Source organism: Petaurus breviceps, unplaced genomic scaffold, assembly GCF_028583685.1.
Source record: "Petaurus breviceps papuanus isolate PSGF00001 unplaced genomic scaffold, PetGlider_PUasm1.0 90842, whole genome shotgun sequence".
Classification (NCBI taxonomy): domain Eukaryota; kingdom Metazoa; phylum Chordata; class Mammalia; order Diprotodontia; family Petauridae; genus Petaurus; species Petaurus breviceps.
The window spans coordinates 6,761,341-6,780,196 of record NW_027187358.1 but is presented as its reverse complement, the minus strand read 5'-3'; the positions used below and the strand labels follow the sequence as shown (position 1 = coordinate 6,780,196).

The following is an 18,856-nucleotide window of genomic DNA, read 5'->3' as shown; positions in this document are numbered from 1 at the left end:
TAAGTTTTGGGGAGAGGGTTATAAAAATTCAGTCTTCGGCATGTTAAATTTGAGGTGTCCTTGGAATATCTAAGAAATCTACTTTTGAAAACATAGGACTGGAATCCTATTGATTGAGGGGTGTTTATACAGATGATGATTGAAGCCAGGGAAGAATATGGGAGTATGAAAGTATGTGAATATAAGTATGGAAGATAGTCCCAATGAAAAGAGTGTAGTGAGAGAGTTGAAGTGGACCAGGATAGAATCTTGAGATACTGAGCTTTAAGGGGCAAGAGAAGAATAAAGAGCAGGCAGAGATTGGAAGAGAATCAGGACAATTCAGCTTTGTTCAGTTGGTTACGCCATAGAAAAAAATCAATTAAATCACAGTAAGGGCACAAACGTCCCAACTACACAACTTAATGATCAGTGCTGAGTTCTAACTGGGATCAGATTTGGGTTCGTGTGTAACAAAATCCAGTTCACTTAGATGCCCCTTCTTGTGGCCTGCAGGTCTGTTTTTCACCTTAATATGTTACAATTGCAACATAAGCTTCTAGTCAGCCGCTGTTTATATTTTTGATGTTTTGTTTATTTATATCAAAAGCTATTGAAGCCTAGTGAATATAGAGAATTATTTAAGTATCTTAGTGAAAATAGATGGTTTCACTTTTCTTTTCTTCCAAAATAAACTCTGGCTTGTATAAAAATTCTGATGGCAGTTGCATTGATTAGAAAATGGCTCTGTACTAAGATTTCCTTTATTTTGGGTAGACCTCGTAAGTGATCACATAATAAAAATTATCTAATTGTTTATATATTTAAAATAAATCAGCAATTTAGAATACTATAGAAAGCCTTAAATCTAGTTTGATTTTGGTTAGGAAATAATTTTGCCTCGATTTTTTCCCTTCATCTTGTCCGTTAAGCCAGAATCAGGTGTAAATTCTGCTAAAAGTATAGACATTGGATATATCTCTATAACTTTGTACCTCAGCCATGATCCTAATGTGAATCAGATTGAGTTTAACCAAAATCTAAAATGTCTGCCAAAAATGGAAAATATAAAGTAAACATATAAAAAGGATATTGGGGGCCAAACGCATTCAGTTTTTTTATGTTTTTATCTTGTCATATTGTATCTTTGTAGTTTTTAGACTGTAAACTCATCATGGGCAAAAACTGTATTTTTTGCTTATATTTTTGTACCACACCTAGTAAGATATGATGTGCACACTAGTCATTCAATGAAGATTTGCTGGTTGTAGAGTTAATTACTGAAGGACAAATGGCTACTTTGGCATTTGTCATCATTGTAATTGTCATCTTTGGCGAAGACCCATGGTTGGAAAGCTTGGCTAGATTGGTTTCTTCTGCTGAAGGGCACTCATTCCTGGACAGGTTTAATAGAATGTTAAACTGTCAGGCTCATCATTCACTAGGCAGTTGAGATTTTTTTTCCCCCCTGTCTAGAACTTTGATGACATATATGTCCATTTATGTGGCTCTAGATGTCAATTCAAGTTTTTTATTTCTTTGCTATTCCTATCTCCTCTAAGAACATTGATGGCAGATTCTCAGTCAGTAGGCACTTATTAAGCTTTCATTTGTGTCTCTGCTAATTTTCTTTAATTCTTCCATTATTTCACTGATTTTTCCTTACATATGGTGGATGCATTTTTCTCAAAAATGAAAATAAAAGGGATGTTCCATTTTGCAAGGCAGTAATTCACCTTTTGAACAGATAAACTGCTCTGCCTTTGGCTGCTGCTTATCCCAACAAGGGAAGCAAATTATTGCTGATGAGGAGGTGGGGTAGGGCAGACTTCTTATGTTATAACTGTTTTATTGTGAGTAAAATGATGGTGAGCTTTTATTAGTAAAGATAAAGTGTCCTCCTCTCCCTCCCTGCAGTGCTTCCCCTTTCATACTTCAGTATTTGTAAAAACTCAATAGATGCCTCTAGCTCTCTTTCTCTCTACTATCCCACCCCTGACTGAGTGTTAAATATGTAAAATACATGGGATTTCTTTTTCTGCTTAATCTCCTGTAAACATTGCCCATGGTGTTTCTGCACACTCTCAAGCGGAGTGTGGGTCTTAGCTACACTTCTGCGCTCCTCGTCCTTTGGAATTATTGATGTAAAAGAGCACAGCAGTATTCTAGCTGCTAAGTGTCCTGTGCTTCCTTTTTTGTTTGAATTTTAAAATGAGATTTCTGCATCAACACAGGACTGTAGAAGGAGGATTTTCTCGGGGGGAGGAATTAGGAAAGCCTTTTCAGAACTCTCAAAATACTTATAACTTCATTAGGTGTTCCTAGCATTATAAAACTTACATGAAAAGGAAACAAAGGATTTTTCTTTAGAAAGGAGACAATTTTACTAGTTTAAAATAATTTGACTACTCTAGTAAAATATTTATTACAGGATCTTCTGAATACTGAACAAGAAAACACAAAATCCCTTTTAATAAATTACAAGGATTCGATGGAAAGATTCAAGAAGAAAATAGAAGCATCCTGTGACAAATACTTACCTACTTTGGACAACTTAGAGGTCAGTAGGATACAATTTATTTCCCTCCTTAGAAAATAATCTTTGGCACTGTAGACCAAGAAACAAATGTATGTTCAGCACTTGATACCTTGTGCTGCTAGCAACCAGCTACATTTACAGGCCAGTGTTTTGTTTTGAGCCAAAGGATAGTCATTGCAACACATAAAATGAGTATGATGTGATTTTTTTTTAATGTTAAAGATGAAACCAGAACAAAGCTCCAAAAGTTTCTGAGTGTAAAAATAGGTCACTTTTTAGAGTTAGTTTTATAAAAGAAATAATTATCATGTTTAACTATAATGTCTAAAGTTGAACTCTGATTTTTAAAGTAATGCTAGTAGACTGTAGTAGCAATGTTAATTCATGGCAAGAGCACCATTAAAATAAAATTAATGTTATTTAAACTGCTTTGTGATGTTCCTATCTCAAAAGCATCCTTGGTATTTTTAATAATGTTTAAAAGCATTGTACAAAAGGAAACACTTAAAATATATTCTGACTATCCAGCTTAACACTGTTATTTCATTGTTATTTTAAAATTGCTACAGTTAATAGCAATCACTTGCATGAAGCACCGATACTCACCCTGAATATTTTTCAATGAGATATTAACTGTGTATCTTAAATAATCCTGCTTCGGGCACATACCCTCAAGCAGTGCTGTACAGTCTAGTGACTTGTAACAATTGATGTGTCTTTCCCAGACCTCCCTTGGTACTCATTGGTAAGAGGATGAGATGTTCTCTTGGAGACTCAGAATGAACCATTGGAAAATTTAAAGAGCCACAGCTCCCTGCAGGAGTAACAGAACTGCTTGTGGGAATTCAGAAAATGAATTTCTTCTTTCCTATAAGTTCTTTGTAACCAGAAGTTTTCTTTGTATTATACAATGATGCAATGTGGCTAGATTTGGGGTTTCACATAAAATGAAATTTGAATTCATTGAGTTTCATTGAGTCTCCAATACTAATTTTCCTCATAATGTAGTGAAGGAACCCCAAAGTCAGAAGGAGCTTTGAGTCTCTGTCTTCTGCTGTCCTAACCCTTGTGCAAGTCTCTACATCTCAGTATCCTCACTGGTTTAAAAAAAAAAATAGGGTGATGATAGTCATGGCCACATAGGATGATGATGAGAAAAATCCTTTGTAATTATGAAATACAGATTGGTACATGAAGCTCACTGATTCCCTAAATATACACAAGGAACATAAAAAGAAAGAAACATATGATGTTTTCTAGAAAACCCTTTATTTAGTATATGTTCATATACTTCTACATTGGTGGATCTATGTTTTTTCATGAAATCTAAGTGTTTGCAATATCCTACAAATCCTACAAACTGAATAGCTTATTTTATCAGATCAATAAAGGGATGTATTTACAAATTGAATCAGTTTTGCACTTTTTATGGCAACCCTTTTTTTTTCACTTCTCAGGTTAGATTTGGTGATTTTATTTATTATGAAGAAGATGGTTGCATACTTCGTTTAAGACTTGGAGATGGTAAACTTATTTTTTTTTCTTTTTTACATGCTTTAATTTTTCAGATCTTTCTTGGAAAATATAAATGTTCAGTGATGAAATGTATACAGTGGTAGAAATAGAGGAGCTATGTAGGCAAAATGGACTCTACATTATTATCTTTTCAAAATAACTTAATTTTAAGTGTGTATATTTTACAGTATTTTAATATCTAAATTTGGCTATAGCAGTATTAACAAGAATATACTCTAGCCACAGCATAGGTGCAAATAGAACCTTTTCATAAATTGGTTTGTTTATTACATTTGCGATTATTTAAATATAAATTTATGAGCTTATCCCTAAATGCTATATATTCTCATCCCAGTTAAGTAAAAGTCACATGCCATCAATTCTGAGGAAAAACCAAATATATTTGCTTTTAGAAGCAGATATTTATCTTGAGATCTAAAAATGTGAAATTTCTCTTGGAAATAAAATGTATAATTTAGTGTCTGGTCTATGATATATATTTTTCTTTATGTCCTAGGTATTAATAATTGTGAAGTTTTACTTCATTTGGAAGAGCTTTCATTATATAATGCCTTTGTTGAACGTATCAGGATTTCTCCCGGGGAGGAGTACATGGCAGCCAGCATAAAAACCTCTGATTCTGAAGAGTCTACGTGTGTAATTGTTAAGCTTGGCAAGTATCCAGAAGTGGAGGACTTCATTCCCAATGTGTTCAGTTTTGGTAAGCCACTAGCAGACGTGTTCTCTCCTTAAAGGCAGCATCCAAAAGGGTAAGGGCAGAATTTATTCACTGAACAAATATTTATTGCATGCCTACCATGTACAGTGATTCTGTAGAATTAAAATATAATAAGATGGGCTTTGCTGTCATGAAACTTGCATGGGAAAATAAGACATACACAAAATAACTACACAAATAATTATAATATAGGGTAGGAAGTAAAAGCATAATAAAAGAGGCACCAAGTCTAGAGAAAAGAAGGACTTATGCTGCCTAGGGATAGACTTACTCTACTAGAGAGATTCAGAAGGCTTCATGGAAGAGTGGGCATTTGAACTAGGCCTTAGAGGATGGATAAGAATTGAAAAGGCAGAGCTAGGAGGGAAGGACCTAGTAGTATCTTTGACCTAAGCATAAAGAAAGGTGAATGAAATTTAGGGGATTGTGAGGAGTCTCTTTTAGCTGGAGCTTAGAATACATAAATAGGAGTAGTGAGATAGAAGTCTGAAAAGATAGTTTGGGATTAGATTATGGAAGCCCTCTTAATTGTCAGACTAAGAAGTTTTGACTTGGGAAGCGATTGAACGTTTTAAAGCAAAAGAATTAGATGATCAAAGCTGTACTTTAGGAAGATTGATCAGATGGCAGACTGTAGGATGGGTTGAAGTGAAGAGAGAATAAAAAGACTAGGGAGAGGAATTAGTTAGGCTGTTGTACTAGTCCAGAGAAGAGGAAATGAGGATCACTAACAGGTCATTCAGTTTCATGCATAGATATGAAGTATCTGCTATATGTAAGTCACTGTACCCCAGGGTGGGGCCACAAAACCAAAAACAAAATAAGAATTATTGCTCTCAAACACCTCATTTTCTTTCTTTCTTTTTTTTTTTGCTTTTTGGAGGGCAATCCTGGGATTTTGGAGGGAAAAGATCCTGGGGTTAAAAGATCCTGGAAACCCAGAGTGTTACCACAAGGCATATAAAGGGCAAACCACCCTTTAAAAAAAAAAGAATGGAATCTATAAAATTCTAGATTATTAAAGAGACATCTGTTAACATCTAGAAAAGGAAACAGAGAGTGAAAGGACTAGTATGGTGTCATCAAGAACGGGTCATTCCACATTAACCTGATTTCTTTGACAGGGTTACTAAATCAGGAGACCAGGGAAATACTGTAGGTATCATTTCCCTAAATGTTAGTAATGCATTTGACAAAATCTTCATGCTGTTTTTGAGAAAAAGATGGGGAATTATGGATTAGAAAGTAAGTAATCTATCTATAATATGACAGATTTGGAACTGATTTGAGTGGCTTGATTTCAGAGTAGTCTTTAATGACATGATGACAACTTAGAATAAAGGCAGTGTGATACATTGGAAAGAATGCTGGCTTTCTCAGTGTCTGAATTTAAAACCAGGCTCTAAGACTACTACTTGTGTTACATTGGGCAAGTCACTTAAAGCTCTTGGGCCTCAGTTTCCTCATCTGTAAAAATAAGGAGTGTGGACTAGATGACTTCTAAATTCCTTCCAACCGTAAGTCTATCCTATGACTGTCTCAAGGATATGTACTTTTGTTTTGTACTATTTAACAATAAAAAATTGAAAAAGTAAGATAGTCTCTGCTTTGAAGGAACTCACAAGTCTAATTGGGAGAGATAGCAAATAAAGTTTAACTGCAGGATGAATGTCAAGACCCAGGGATCCTTAGGTTACATCACTCAGACTTAGACTTGGGCTCAAAAGATAAGCTACAAATATAGGATTGAGGAAGCATGGTTGGGCAGCAGCCCTCAGGAAAATATCCAGGAGGCCCTTTTCTCAGTAATATCTCTACTAGACCTATGCAGCAAAGAAATAAAAGAAAAGGAAAGGACCTGTCTGTATAAAATCATTGTAGCAGCTCCTTTTCTCAGTCAGTTAATAAATATTTATTAAGTGTTTATTATATGCCAGACACTGTGCTAAGTGCTGCCAAAGAAGTGGAAACAAAGAGGGTGCCCATCAATTAGGGAATCATGATATCTGTATATAATGGAATGTTATTATACCTTAAGTGATGACAAAATAGTTTCAGAGAACTTGGGAAGACTTTTAGGAACTCATACAGAGTGAAGTGAATATAACCAGGAAAACAATTTACATAGTTAACAACAGCATTGTAAAGAAAAATTACTTTGAAAGACTTAAGCAGTTTTATCATTGCAATGGCCAACCATGATTCTAGGAGACAGATGAGAAGGCATGCTGCCTAAGTCCTGAAAGAAACTTAATGGACTCTGAGTGCAAGATTAAACATAAATTTTTGCTTATGGAAAATTTGTAGACTTGTTTTGCTTGATCGTGCTTACTGGTTATGAGGATTGTGGGGTTTTGGTTTTTTTTTGGAGGAGGTAGCCAGGATTTCAGGGAGAAAGGGAGCTACCAACAAGGTTGCCCCCCAAAAAGAAGATAATAAAGAAAAGACAGTCACTGAATCTTTTTTTAAATGCACAAAAGAGAATAGTTCAGAAGGAAACAGACAAGTAGTATAACTTTGAAAGTAATAAGTTGATTATATCCTTTTTTTAAAGCAAGCTCTATGTAATAGGGATTCATGTTTTTACGTGTAATCCTATTTTTGTTCTATTTTGTATATAGAAATATTCTTTTTTGTTATAGTTAAATTCAGAATTTTAAAAAATTATTTTTAAAAATCTAACCAGGGGGCAGTTAGGTGGTGCAGTGAAGAGAGCACAGGCCCTGGAGTCAGGAGGATCTGAGTTCAAATGTGGCCTCAGACACTTAACACAAACTAGCCCTGTGACCTTGGGCAAGTCACTTAACCCCAATTGCCCTACCTTCCCCCCTCCAAAAAGCAAAAAGAAAAATCTAACTGGGAATTTTTGTGGACTACCAAGTTCAATATGAGTCAACAATTTTATATGATGGTAGGGCACATTGAGAGACAGTATCCAGTCATCATGAGGAGACAATCTCTGCACTATGGAATCTGTTCAGATCTAGGTACCATATTTAAGAAGAAGATAAGTGGAAGAAAATCTGCAGGTGGGTAACCAGGATGGTGAAGGACCTTAAGTTCATGCAGTTAAAGGAATTGGGGATGTTTAACCTAAATTGGGGACAAAGATAAGCTAAGATTCAAATATATCTTTTAAAGTTGGATTTGAAATTGAGTAACTAGAAATATGATGGTGCCATTAACAAAATAAGAAAGAAAAAAGATATTTTAGAATATTGTGATTAATTAGTTTTAAATTGTTGAATTAGAGTTACATTAGGATGGCCAGTTTGAAATAATCAGGAAATAGTTGAAAATGTTAATATATAGTCTAGAAAACAAGTTGGAGCTGTAGATAAAGTTGAGAGTCATCCATATGGAAATCATTAATAAAACTAATAGAGGAACTGCCCACATTATCATACTTCCTACTTAGAGAGGGCTTAGTTCTATAGTTTCTTTTGAGGGCTCTGTGCCAAGAGTGGGGAACCTGAGGCCTCAAGGTCACTTGTGGCCCTCTGGGTCCTCAAGTGCAGTCCTTTAAATCCAAACTTTACAGAGCAAACCCCCTTAATAAAAGGATATGTTCTCTAAAACTTGGACTCAGTCAAAAGGCCACACCCAAGGACCTAGAAGGCCACATGAGGCCTCAAGATCACAGGTTCCCCATTCCTGATCTGTGCCCTCCTGTGAACTTAAACCTGGGTTCATTATGGAAGACATGACAAACTTTCATTTTTATAACTTTTCATATATTTTATTGTTAATTCATAGCATCTTAAATTAATTCATTTATTAATAAAATGTGAAAAGTATGCTGCCTCATTATGTTCCATAATAGATGTAGTAGAACAGTAGTCTCGAACTCAAAGAGAAACAGTAGTCCCTCAGCCACATATAAGGATCTCCAAGGGCTGCCTCAATTACATTTTTTTTATTTTTATAACTTAACATTGAATGCTAAATATAACCTCGTCAGCCTCCCATTTCTTCTTCTACCATCATAAGTATTTTTCCCCGTTGTACTTTTTTTAATCCCCATTTTTCCTTAGGTGTGGTTCCTGCTATCTATACCCTAAACAGTTTGCCAGTCCTGAGAATTAGAAATGAGAATAAAAGATCCAGTTTTTCCTCAGTCATCAAGTTAGAAGTTTAGGTTTAAACCCAGTTCCAGTTTCATTCTGATCCCTAAATCTAGCCCTCCTCTGAAACCAAATGTGTTTTCTTTTAAAACTGATCAGAATTCTAAATCATTCAATCCTTTGTGCTTTCTTGAAAAGTCTCTAGTAAGAAACTCATCATAAATAACAGTAAGTACTTGAGAATACATGCAGAGGCACTGGTAGTTCATTCCATAGAAGGCTCTCTGGCTTATTGATTTGTCACCCTGGATGAGGCTCATAAATTCTCTCAGCCTCAGTTCCCTCAAATGTAAAGTAGGGATAAAATTACCTTACAGGTTATTCTGAGGATCAGATGAGAAAACATGTGGAAAAGCCCTTTGCAAACTTAAACATGCTATATAAATGTCTGCTGCTATTATTGTTATCTTGGTTCAGTGTAATCAAGTTCACTTTAACTTTTAATTTCCAAGGATAGACTCCCAAACAGAATGACTATTGTGCTTTTCTGTTATAATGTAGTAGTATTTCATCACTTAATTTGTTTTCCTTTCAGAATGGGCACAGGCTGGCATTTTATTATACACTTGCCAAAAGAACCTTCGATGTTGTAATGTATTTCGAACTAGCTTTGGGAATAAAAAACATACTGAATGCATCTACACAGAACAAGATCCAAGGTACTGGAATAATACAAGTGAAGAAAAGCTTTTTTTTTTCTTTTTTTGGCCAAATGTGAACTTAATATCCCCTAAAGTAACTTCTTAAATTTAAACAGTATAAAGTATCTTTGTACTCCAATTATTTATTTTATTTGAAGAGGTCTTTTTTTTTCTTTGAGTGAATTATTTTGACCATAGCAGCTCATAAGACAAGCTGCTAAAAAGTATAGAGTTTATGATTTCATCATTAGCAAAAGTACCCACACTGAGGGAACCACACGTCTTTTGAAAAGGGCAGTTTCCATGGTATCTATCAAGTGTGTACCATATACACTTACTGCCAAGCTTTTGGTCTGGGAAAAAAATTTCTCATTGGAGATTTGATTTTCTCGTAGATTATCCAATTCATTTTTTCTCCATTTTACAGATAAGGAAACTGGCTGAAAGAGCTTCAGTGACTCACCCAAATTTACATGACCAGATAGTGACAGAGCCAGTGTTAAATCACTAGTCTCTTGATTCCCAGCCCTGTGTTATTCTACACCATACTTCCTTGGGTTGTGTTTCTGCAGTTCTGTTTGCCTAACAGTTTTACCATCACAGTGTGGTTTAGACGGCCAGAGAAGGAGCTACTTAAGTAGTATCTCTCTCTCTCTTTCCCTCCTGCTGTGCTTGATTTGTAATCTCTCTCAGCTTTCACTGTTCTCTGTTACTTAGCTATTCTGTTAGATTTGCAAATGTCAAGGTCTTTCCCAGGGCAAAGTGCCCCTTAGAGAGAGAATGACAATTTTCATGCCATGCAGACAGATCGGTTTCTCTTTTTCTCCAGAAAACTCCTGTTGTACCTACTCATATTTTCTCTTTTATATTGGGGATAATCCCTGCTGTGGGTGGTGACCAAATACAACCATTATGTTGTTCCCAGTGATCAAACTCTAATCTGCTGAATACTCACTCAGTGTCCTTTTACAAAGTAATTGTTCAGGAAGAAAAGCTGGTTTTTTGCTAAATTGATTACAGAGCTAGTTTTATAGCCATCTAGCACACTATCTTCTCTTTGAAGGTTCCAACTTTATAAATTCTAAGAGTATGGTTTGACTGAATTGGATTGTCAACAAGGAATACCATTGATTTTAACAGAGACTTGATAATCAACTTCCATTAAAATAACTAAGCAAGTCAGTTTCCAAGTATGTGTTATACTCTTAGATGTTTATAGAAAAATAAAGCAAACAGTGAGTTAAAGAAAGCAAATTTCCCTCACTAAACACTTGCTTACCTAGCTAAGACTACTTTTCTATATGAGAATGAAAAGTAAGGAATTCTTCATAGTAACTATCTAACCTATCTACACCAAAGCCCAGGACAACATGCAACACTACTGGTGGCATTATCTTCAAGTAAGAATGATAATAACATCAATTAATTTTAAATATGAAGTGTCTCTTTTCCCAAAACTTAAACTTTTTAAGATATTGATCTCAGGTACAGCCAAAACTGGTGAGATAATAAGTTCAAAATGGCAATAGCCTTCACTTTTAGTTATTGTACACAAAGACTGTGCTATTCTCTTGAATTCAGACTTCAAAGTGGACACATTGTTAAACTGCAAATGCTTAGTTACTAAATAATATTTCTTCCTTCTGGGCTTGATAGAATTGTGTATGTCAAGGGAATTGATAATTAAGTATTTAACAGTTGGAGAGCAGCCCAAAATATGATATAATAGTCATAAATCTTTTGTCAGTTATAACCAGAAAAGCAAAACATCACTTCCACAAAATTCATTACTTATTTCTTTCAGATCATTCTGGAGTTTCTGTTAGTAGTTTTAATTGTCCTTTGTTTTCTACCTTGACTCTGGTTTTCCCTAGAGAATTTTATTTCCCCAGTACTTTGCCAAGTTTTCTTTTAGTCAATTCCTTATGATTCTGTACAGTTGCCCAATCCCTGCCTACTTGTTTCCATCATTTCCTTCCATTCAGGATCAAGCTGTGGCTATCTTACTAAAATTCTTGACTTTTTCACCAAGTATATTTTTCTTAATGAGGTCACAGAAAAAGACCTTGCCATAAGTCAGCCTCAGACAGTGACTAGCTGTGTAACACTGGGCTAGTCATTTTACCTCTGGTTGCCTCAGTTTCCTCATCTGTAAAATGGGGATAATAACAACACCTCCCTCCCAGAGTTATTAGAATCAAGTTAAATAATAATTATAAAGCCCTTAGCACAGCTTGTTTCTCTCCTTCCTTCCTAACCATAAGTACTTTGTCACTGTAGGAGCTAGAAAGAGAGGGTTAATGCAGATTTCCAATAACTGAGTTCTTCCCAGTACACTTGATGAAATTACATATTGTAAGAGACAGGTGAAAGAGAAAACTAGTTTTTATCATAATACTTTGTAAAGTGTGTCCCCTTTCAGATTTTGAGTAAATCCTTTTGTACTTTGGCAAGTGGGACCTTGATTGGGTCACACCCTGAATGACATTCACAGATGGTGAGGGAAGCTAAAGAAGTTTTTATAACTCTTGCTCCTTTAGGATGTATGAAGTAGTACCAGTAAGTATGATGGAATTATAGAGTAGCTAGCCATTAGCTGAAGGACCAGTCACTCCCCTGATGGCCTTTAAAAAACCAACCATCTCTGCAGATAAGCAGTCTATAAGAAGACTGATAAGGGAGTCAAGATATTTAAGAAGAAAGCCAACTATGAAAGAAGACCCTAGATCTTGAGAGGAAATCACTTCCAGTCTTTTCCATTGCAATTCTTAGAGTTTAGTGAGTGGTAGGAGAGAATTTCTCTCTCTCTCTCCCCCACCCCCCACTGGAAACAGTACCTGGCTATGGAACAACTCACCCCATTAGAGGTACTGTGCCCAGCAAAGAGCAGGCTCAGAAAGTCCATTTAGGCAGTTATCACTCACCGACAATCAGGAGTTGAGCTGTGATACAGTGCCCAGAGGGCAGCAGCATGAAGATATCACAAGGAAAAACATTGCTTCAGCAGTCAAAGCATGATTCCCCTTCACTATGTGTGATCCCTAGCGTGTGCCTAGTGAATTCTGCATGAGTATTCACTCTTTCCACTGATGATGTGTGTATTTGCAAAAGAATACACTGCAGCTTTATGGTGTAAATGTTTTGTTTCTACTTTACTTCTGTGCCATTTTAGTATATGCCTTTACTTTGAACTGTGTGTCAACTGGCTAATTCTTGAAAGTAAGCTCGTTGACAGGGGGTTTTGAGCTATGTAATTTTAGCAGGGCATACCCCCAGTATACCTTGAACTTGGTGCAGTCATAAGAACATAGATTTAGCACTGAAAGGGATCTCAAAGGCCATCTAGTCCAACCCCTTCATTTTACAGATGAGGGAATCACTGCTCCCAGATGTTAAATGACTTGCCTAAACTCACACAGGTAATAAATAAGAGAAAGGTTTTAAACCCAGATCATCTGACTTCAGAGTCTTCTCTTTCCTTTTGCCCTTTGAGACCCACCCTACAATTGTGAATTGAGGGGAGAAGTAGCCATAGAGGGGTACTGCACCTCTTCTGCAGTCATTTAATACTAATTTATAGTAGTGAAAATTGACAAGATACATACAAGATAAATTGGATTTAATTTCAGAGGAAAGGAACTAAGGGGGACCAGGAAAGGATTCTTATAGAAGTTGAGACTTGAGCTGAGATGTAAAGGAAACTAGAGAAGCTATGAGGTGGAGATAAGGAGTGAGGGGACTCCGGGCATGGCAGACGGCCTATGAAAAACACTGAGTCTGGAGATGTGGGTGTCATGTGCTATCCACAGAGGTCAGTGGACTGAGTATTTGGAGGAGATTAAGGCATAAGAAGACTTTTCAGATGAGGGCAAGACCAGGTTTTAAAAGCCAAATGGAGAAATTTTTATTTGATCCTGGAGGCAATGGGGAGCAAATGGAGCTAATTGAATAGAGAGGTAAGCTTGAAAGAGTCCAGGTGTAAAATGACAAGGGCCTGCATCCGGGGTAGTAGCAGTATTAGATGAAAAAAGGAGGCATATATGAGAGATGTTACAGGGTAGAAGTCACAAGGCTTGGCACCTGATTGGATGGTTGGGAGGAGGGAGGGAGGTGAGAGAGTGAGGAGTAGAAAATTGTCACTAGGCATCTAGCCTGGGGGACTGCAAGGATGGTGGTAACCCTCAATAAAGGAAGAGCACTGCCTGGAGAATATGTGGTGAAAAACTTTGGGATATATCTGCTCAATGTCTAAATCAGACACCAAGCATATCTTAAGTACCTACTAGGCCTTGAAGATATAAAGAATGAAACTGTTCTTATTCTCGAAGACCTTATATTTGAATGGGGAAGACAAATACATGTATATAGATATACAGCAGAAATTTAAAGTTAATAAGTGCAAATATATAAAAAGTAGTTAAATACAAGGTAGTCTGGAAGAGAGAGCATTAACAGGGGAGAGGGGGGAAAGGGCTTGGGGGGACAAGACAAGAAAAGGCTTCTTATAGAAGACGATTCTTAAAATGTGCCTTGAAGAGAGAAATTCTGTAATACTGAGGTGAGGAGGGAGTACATCACAGGCATGGGCAATGGTCAGTGTAAATGTATGTGAGAAGTCTGACTGGATTGCAGGTGCCAGAGGAGGAATAATGTCCAAAGAGGATAGGAAGAGATGTTAAAACCAAATTAAGAAGGTCTCTAAAAGAGATAAAGAGAAGACTTTATTTTTGATCCTAGAGGCAATAGGGAGCCACTGGAGTCTGTTGAACAGGATGATAAGGTCACATCTCTGCTTAAGAAAAATCACTTTGGCAGTAGTGTAGACGAAGGACTAGAATAGTGACAGACTTGTGACTGGGAGGCTAATTAAGTAGCAATTGTAATAACCAAGGCAAGAGATAACTAATGGTCTGAACCAAGTTCTTGGCTATGCAAGTAGTATGGGTTGGATGTAAGATTTGTTGTGGAAGTAGGATCAGCAAGATTTGGCAACTGATTGGATATAGGCTAAGGGAGAGTGAGTAATCAAGGATAAAATGCTGAGGTTATAAACTTGTGACTCTGGGAGAATAGTGGTCCCTTCAGTGGAATTGGGAAGTTCAGGTAAATTATAGGCTTGGAGAAAGATAATGATTTTGGGGTTTGGACATGTTGAATTTGAGATACCTCCAAGACTTCCAGCTTATAATGTTCAGTAGGCAATTAGTGATGCAGGACTCCAGCAAGAAAAAGAAAGGTGAGAAAAGAAGACAACCTGAACCTTGTGATGGGCATGATATGGAGGATGATCCAGCAAAGGTGACTCAGAGGAAGTGACTCAACCCAAGATTTGACTACTAGATCACTAGTAACTTTGGAGGGAGCAGTTTCAGTAAAGTAAGACCATTCTGAGAAGCCACACTGTGAAGGACAGAGAGAGAAGAGAGGAAGTGGAGACAAGGAGTGTAGACAAGTCTTTTAGTAGGAGTTTGATTGAGAAAGGGAAGAGATACAGGACAGGAACCCAAGTCTTTAAGGATGGATGTGTTTCTTTTTCTTTTTTGCTTTTTGGAGGGCGACTGGGGTTAAGTGACCTTGCCCAAGGTCACACAGCTAGTTTTTGTGTTGAGCGTCTACCAGATTTGAATTCAGGTCCTCCTGACTCCAGGGCCGGTGATCTATTCACTGTGCCACCTAGCCACCCCAGTTCTTTTTTTTTTTTGGAAGGCAATTGGGGTTAAGTGACTTGCCCAAAGTCACATGGCTAGTAAATGTGTCAAGTGTCTGCAGTCGGATTTGAACTCAGGTCTTCCAGACTTCAGGGCCAGTATTCTGTTCACTGCACCCACCTAACCACCCCAGATATGTTTCCTAATGTACAAAAATTACCTTTGCCAAATGTTATTTCTATAAACAAAGCCAAACAAACCACTACACATTTGCACATGTGTGCAATGTGTGTGTATAAATATGTGTATATGTATATATGTGCATATAAATTATATATGTGTACATATATGTAATATGAATTTATAGTTGATATAGATTAGTTAATTAGCAAATACTAATACTAGCCTAACTGTGGTGTTAAATTCTGCAGTTTTGCCTCTTTTGGTGTGGTCATCTTTTTTCTTCCATTTTCTTCCCTTCCTTCTCCCTCTTGTCCCTTTCCCTTTGCTGTTCTCCTCCCTGTGTGTGTCACATATATGTACATATAATATACATGTATAAACATAAAATACCCACACATATATATACATGTGTATTAGATATAATTTCCCTCCTTATCTTTAGCTCTTTTTCCTCACTCCATTTTTCTCTCTACATCTTTTTCTACCTTTCTTCCTTCCTCTTTTTTTCCTGTCTCCCTCCCTCTTCCTTTTACTCCTTCTTGTTCTCTTTGTCTCTTTTTTCTTTTTCTCTCTCTCTCTCTCTTTTTTTTTTTTTTTTTTTTTGCTTTTTGGATGGGGGAAGGCAGGGCAATTGGGGTTAAGTGACTTGCCGAGGTTACGTGGCTAGTAAGTATTAAGTGTCTGAGGTAGCATTTGAACTCAGTTCCTCCTGACTCCAGGGCTGGTGCTCTATTCACTGTACCACCTAGCTGCCCCACTCTCTCTCTTTCTAAGGCTTTTTGCTTCATTTATTAATGTGAAGTATGTTTTTAATTTCACAACAAGCAGAGTGAGATCTCAAATTGTTGTTTTGTTAATGGGTCTTAGAAAATGGAATGATGGTCACACAGCAGAACTAGACAATGCTTTAAAAATGAGTGCACATGGTAAAACATATTGGCCTTTTCTAAATACCATTTGAAATTCGTATTTAAAATACATGGAAATATACAAAAATCTGGGCTCAGACGCTAATGAAACAAGTGTCTAGTTTTCTCATTGAAATGCGTACTTTTAGCTTTTAAGTTAGTTTCCTCAGGGAATTAAAAACTACTTTCCTATTGTTTTAAATACAATTCATATCATAGGGTTTTTTTCTTGTTGTTTTTTTAACTTCTAGGATTGAGTAGTACTTAGAAATTGAATAAGAATAATTCTTGAGCCCTTTTCTTATTTAGTAAAATCTTTCTTCCTTCACCGAGGAGCATTTTTCTCTTCTTCTTGGCAAGTAGTCCTGTGATTTAGTAGTATGTGAAATGATTTTTTTTAAATAGTTAACTGTGGCTGACTCTTGACTTCTTAGTATTCATCAATGCAATATTTTTATTTTTCATGTTCATTATAAATGAACATTTAATGTTGAATACTTACTAAGTTAAGTGTATCCCATGAACAAAACATTCTATATCTGCAATTCTTTCAATATTCATATTGTACTTTATCTTTTAAGATTTTTTGTGGACCTGCATTGCACAAGAGACAAGCACTTCCTCACCATAAATAGTAACAGTAAGACTACTTCTGAAGTGTGGTTGGTGGATTGTCATCAGCCTTGGAATCTGCCAGTCCTAGTCCAAAAGAGAAATCCTGGGGTTATGTACCATGTTGAACATAGAAACAATGAGTTATATATTCTCACAAATTATGGAGAACCTACAGAATACAAGGTAATATTTTCCTCCCCCAGTCCCTATGCTATGTACTGTACTACGCACTTCTCGAAAGCTTTATAGTAGATCTTCAGCTTTAGCATCTGATGTTCTTTTATGAAAATTTCAGAAAAATATATTGTCAACTACTACTGTCCTTTCTTCCTAACTTTCCTATTATTGATGAAGGAATCACCATCCTTCTAGTCACAAAGGCTTAGAAACTTCAACTCCTCTCTCTCTCTCTCTCTCTCTCTCTCTCTCTCTCTCTCTCTCTCTCATGCCCCATATCCAATTAGCTGCCAAATACTGTTGTTTCTACCTTTTTAACATCTCTCTTATATGACCCCATCTCTCCTCTGGCACTGCAACTACCCCCACTTAGGTCCTCATCACCTCACCCCTTGGAATATTGCAGTAGCCTGTTACTTGTTCTCTCTGTCTCAAGTCTCTGCCTACTACAATCCTTTTTTTTTTTTTTTGGAGGCAGTAGGGGTTAAGTGACTTACCCAGGGTCTGGATTTGAACTCAGGTCCTGATTCCAGGGCCATTGCTCTATCCACTGTAGTACCTAGTTGCTCCTACAGTTCATTCTTTACTAAGTTTTCAAACTGATTCTCCTAAAATATAGGTCTGACTGTGTCTCCTACCCACCCCCAATTCAGTTAACTCCAATGGCTCCCAATTTCCTCCAAGACCAAATATAAAATCCTACATTTGGCTTTTAAAGCCCTTCATAACCTGGCCCATCCTGCCTACTCCCTGCTCTGTGCTCTACAGTCCTGTGACACTGGGCCCCTGCCCTTTGCAGCCCAAGGCGCTCCATCTCCACTGCAAGCATTTTTCACTGGCTCTCAGCCATACCTGGAGTTCTCTCCCTCCTCATCTGTCCTTGGTTCCCTGGCTTCCTTCATGTGTCAGCTAAAATCCCACCTTCTTCCTGAAGCCTCTTCTGGTCACCCTTAATCTTAATTCCATCCCTCTAAGATTCAGTCCAGTTTACCTTGTACGTAGCTTGCTTGCAGCTGTGCATTTGCATGTTGTCTCCCCTTTAGCCTGTGAGCACCTTGAGGGTATAGATTGTCTTTTACCTTTCTTTTTATGCCCTGCCCTTAGCACAATGTCTGACACTTGGTAAGTGCTTAATAAATACTAATTGACTGACTTTAATGTAGACATGGTCTTTGAGTTCTTCTAGTCATCTTTGTAACTCTTCTCTTGAGGTCACTCCCTTATTATATGCATCGATTGTACCCTGCCAAGCCTCAGCCTTACATTATTCCTGCCATCCCCTGCCTTTACTCCTTCTCATGCACCATTGAACAAAGGTGAAAAAAATCACCCACTGTTCTACTTGGGACCTCAACTGAGCTATACCTCCCTTATCAACTAACTCATTGTCCCACTCTCCCATACCTTTTCATTGTTCCTCAAATCTCCCATGGTTCACCTCCCCCAGCCCTCTCAGCTGAAAACCTTGCCTCATATTTTACAGAAAAAATTAAGGCAGGGGCAGCTAGATAGGGGCAGTGAATAGAGCATCGGCCCTGAAGTCAGGAGGACCTGAGTTCAAATCCGGCCTCAGACACTTAACACAAAACTAGACATGTGACCTTGGGCAAGTCACTTAACCCCAAATGCCTTCCAGAAAGCAAAAAAATTAAATAAAAAATTGTCCTCCATAATCCCTCCCAACTCTAAATCCATGATCTGTTATCATAGTTTCTTATAAGAGATGAGATGGAAGCACAAAAACTTCAATAAATATCTGGTTCTTCCTTTCACTTAACAAGCACTGCT

The 18,856-nt window shown here is 37.1% G+C and overlaps 1 protein-coding gene across 3 annotated transcripts in view; it reads left to right on the top strand.

The window, feature by feature from the left end:
* PREPL (prolyl endopeptidase like) overlaps positions 1-18,856 on the top strand; it is a 49,367-nt gene that overhangs the window by 7,296 nt on the left and 23,215 nt on the right. For all 3 annotated transcript variants that reach the window (XR_011165180.1, XR_011165179.1, XM_069071611.1), the window contains exons 3-7: positions 2,411-2,539; positions 3,976-4,042; positions 4,551-4,754; positions 9,432-9,555; positions 16,858-17,074. Coding sequence is in view for 1 of the 3 variants with exons in the window: in XM_069071611.1 (XP_068927712.1) it covers positions 2,411-2,539; positions 3,976-4,042; positions 4,551-4,754; positions 9,432-9,555; positions 16,858-17,074 (741 nt within the window). In the remaining 2 variants the exon portion in view is untranslated. The remainder of the gene's footprint in view (positions 1-2,410; positions 2,540-3,975; positions 4,043-4,550; positions 4,755-9,431; positions 9,556-16,857; positions 17,075-18,856) is intronic.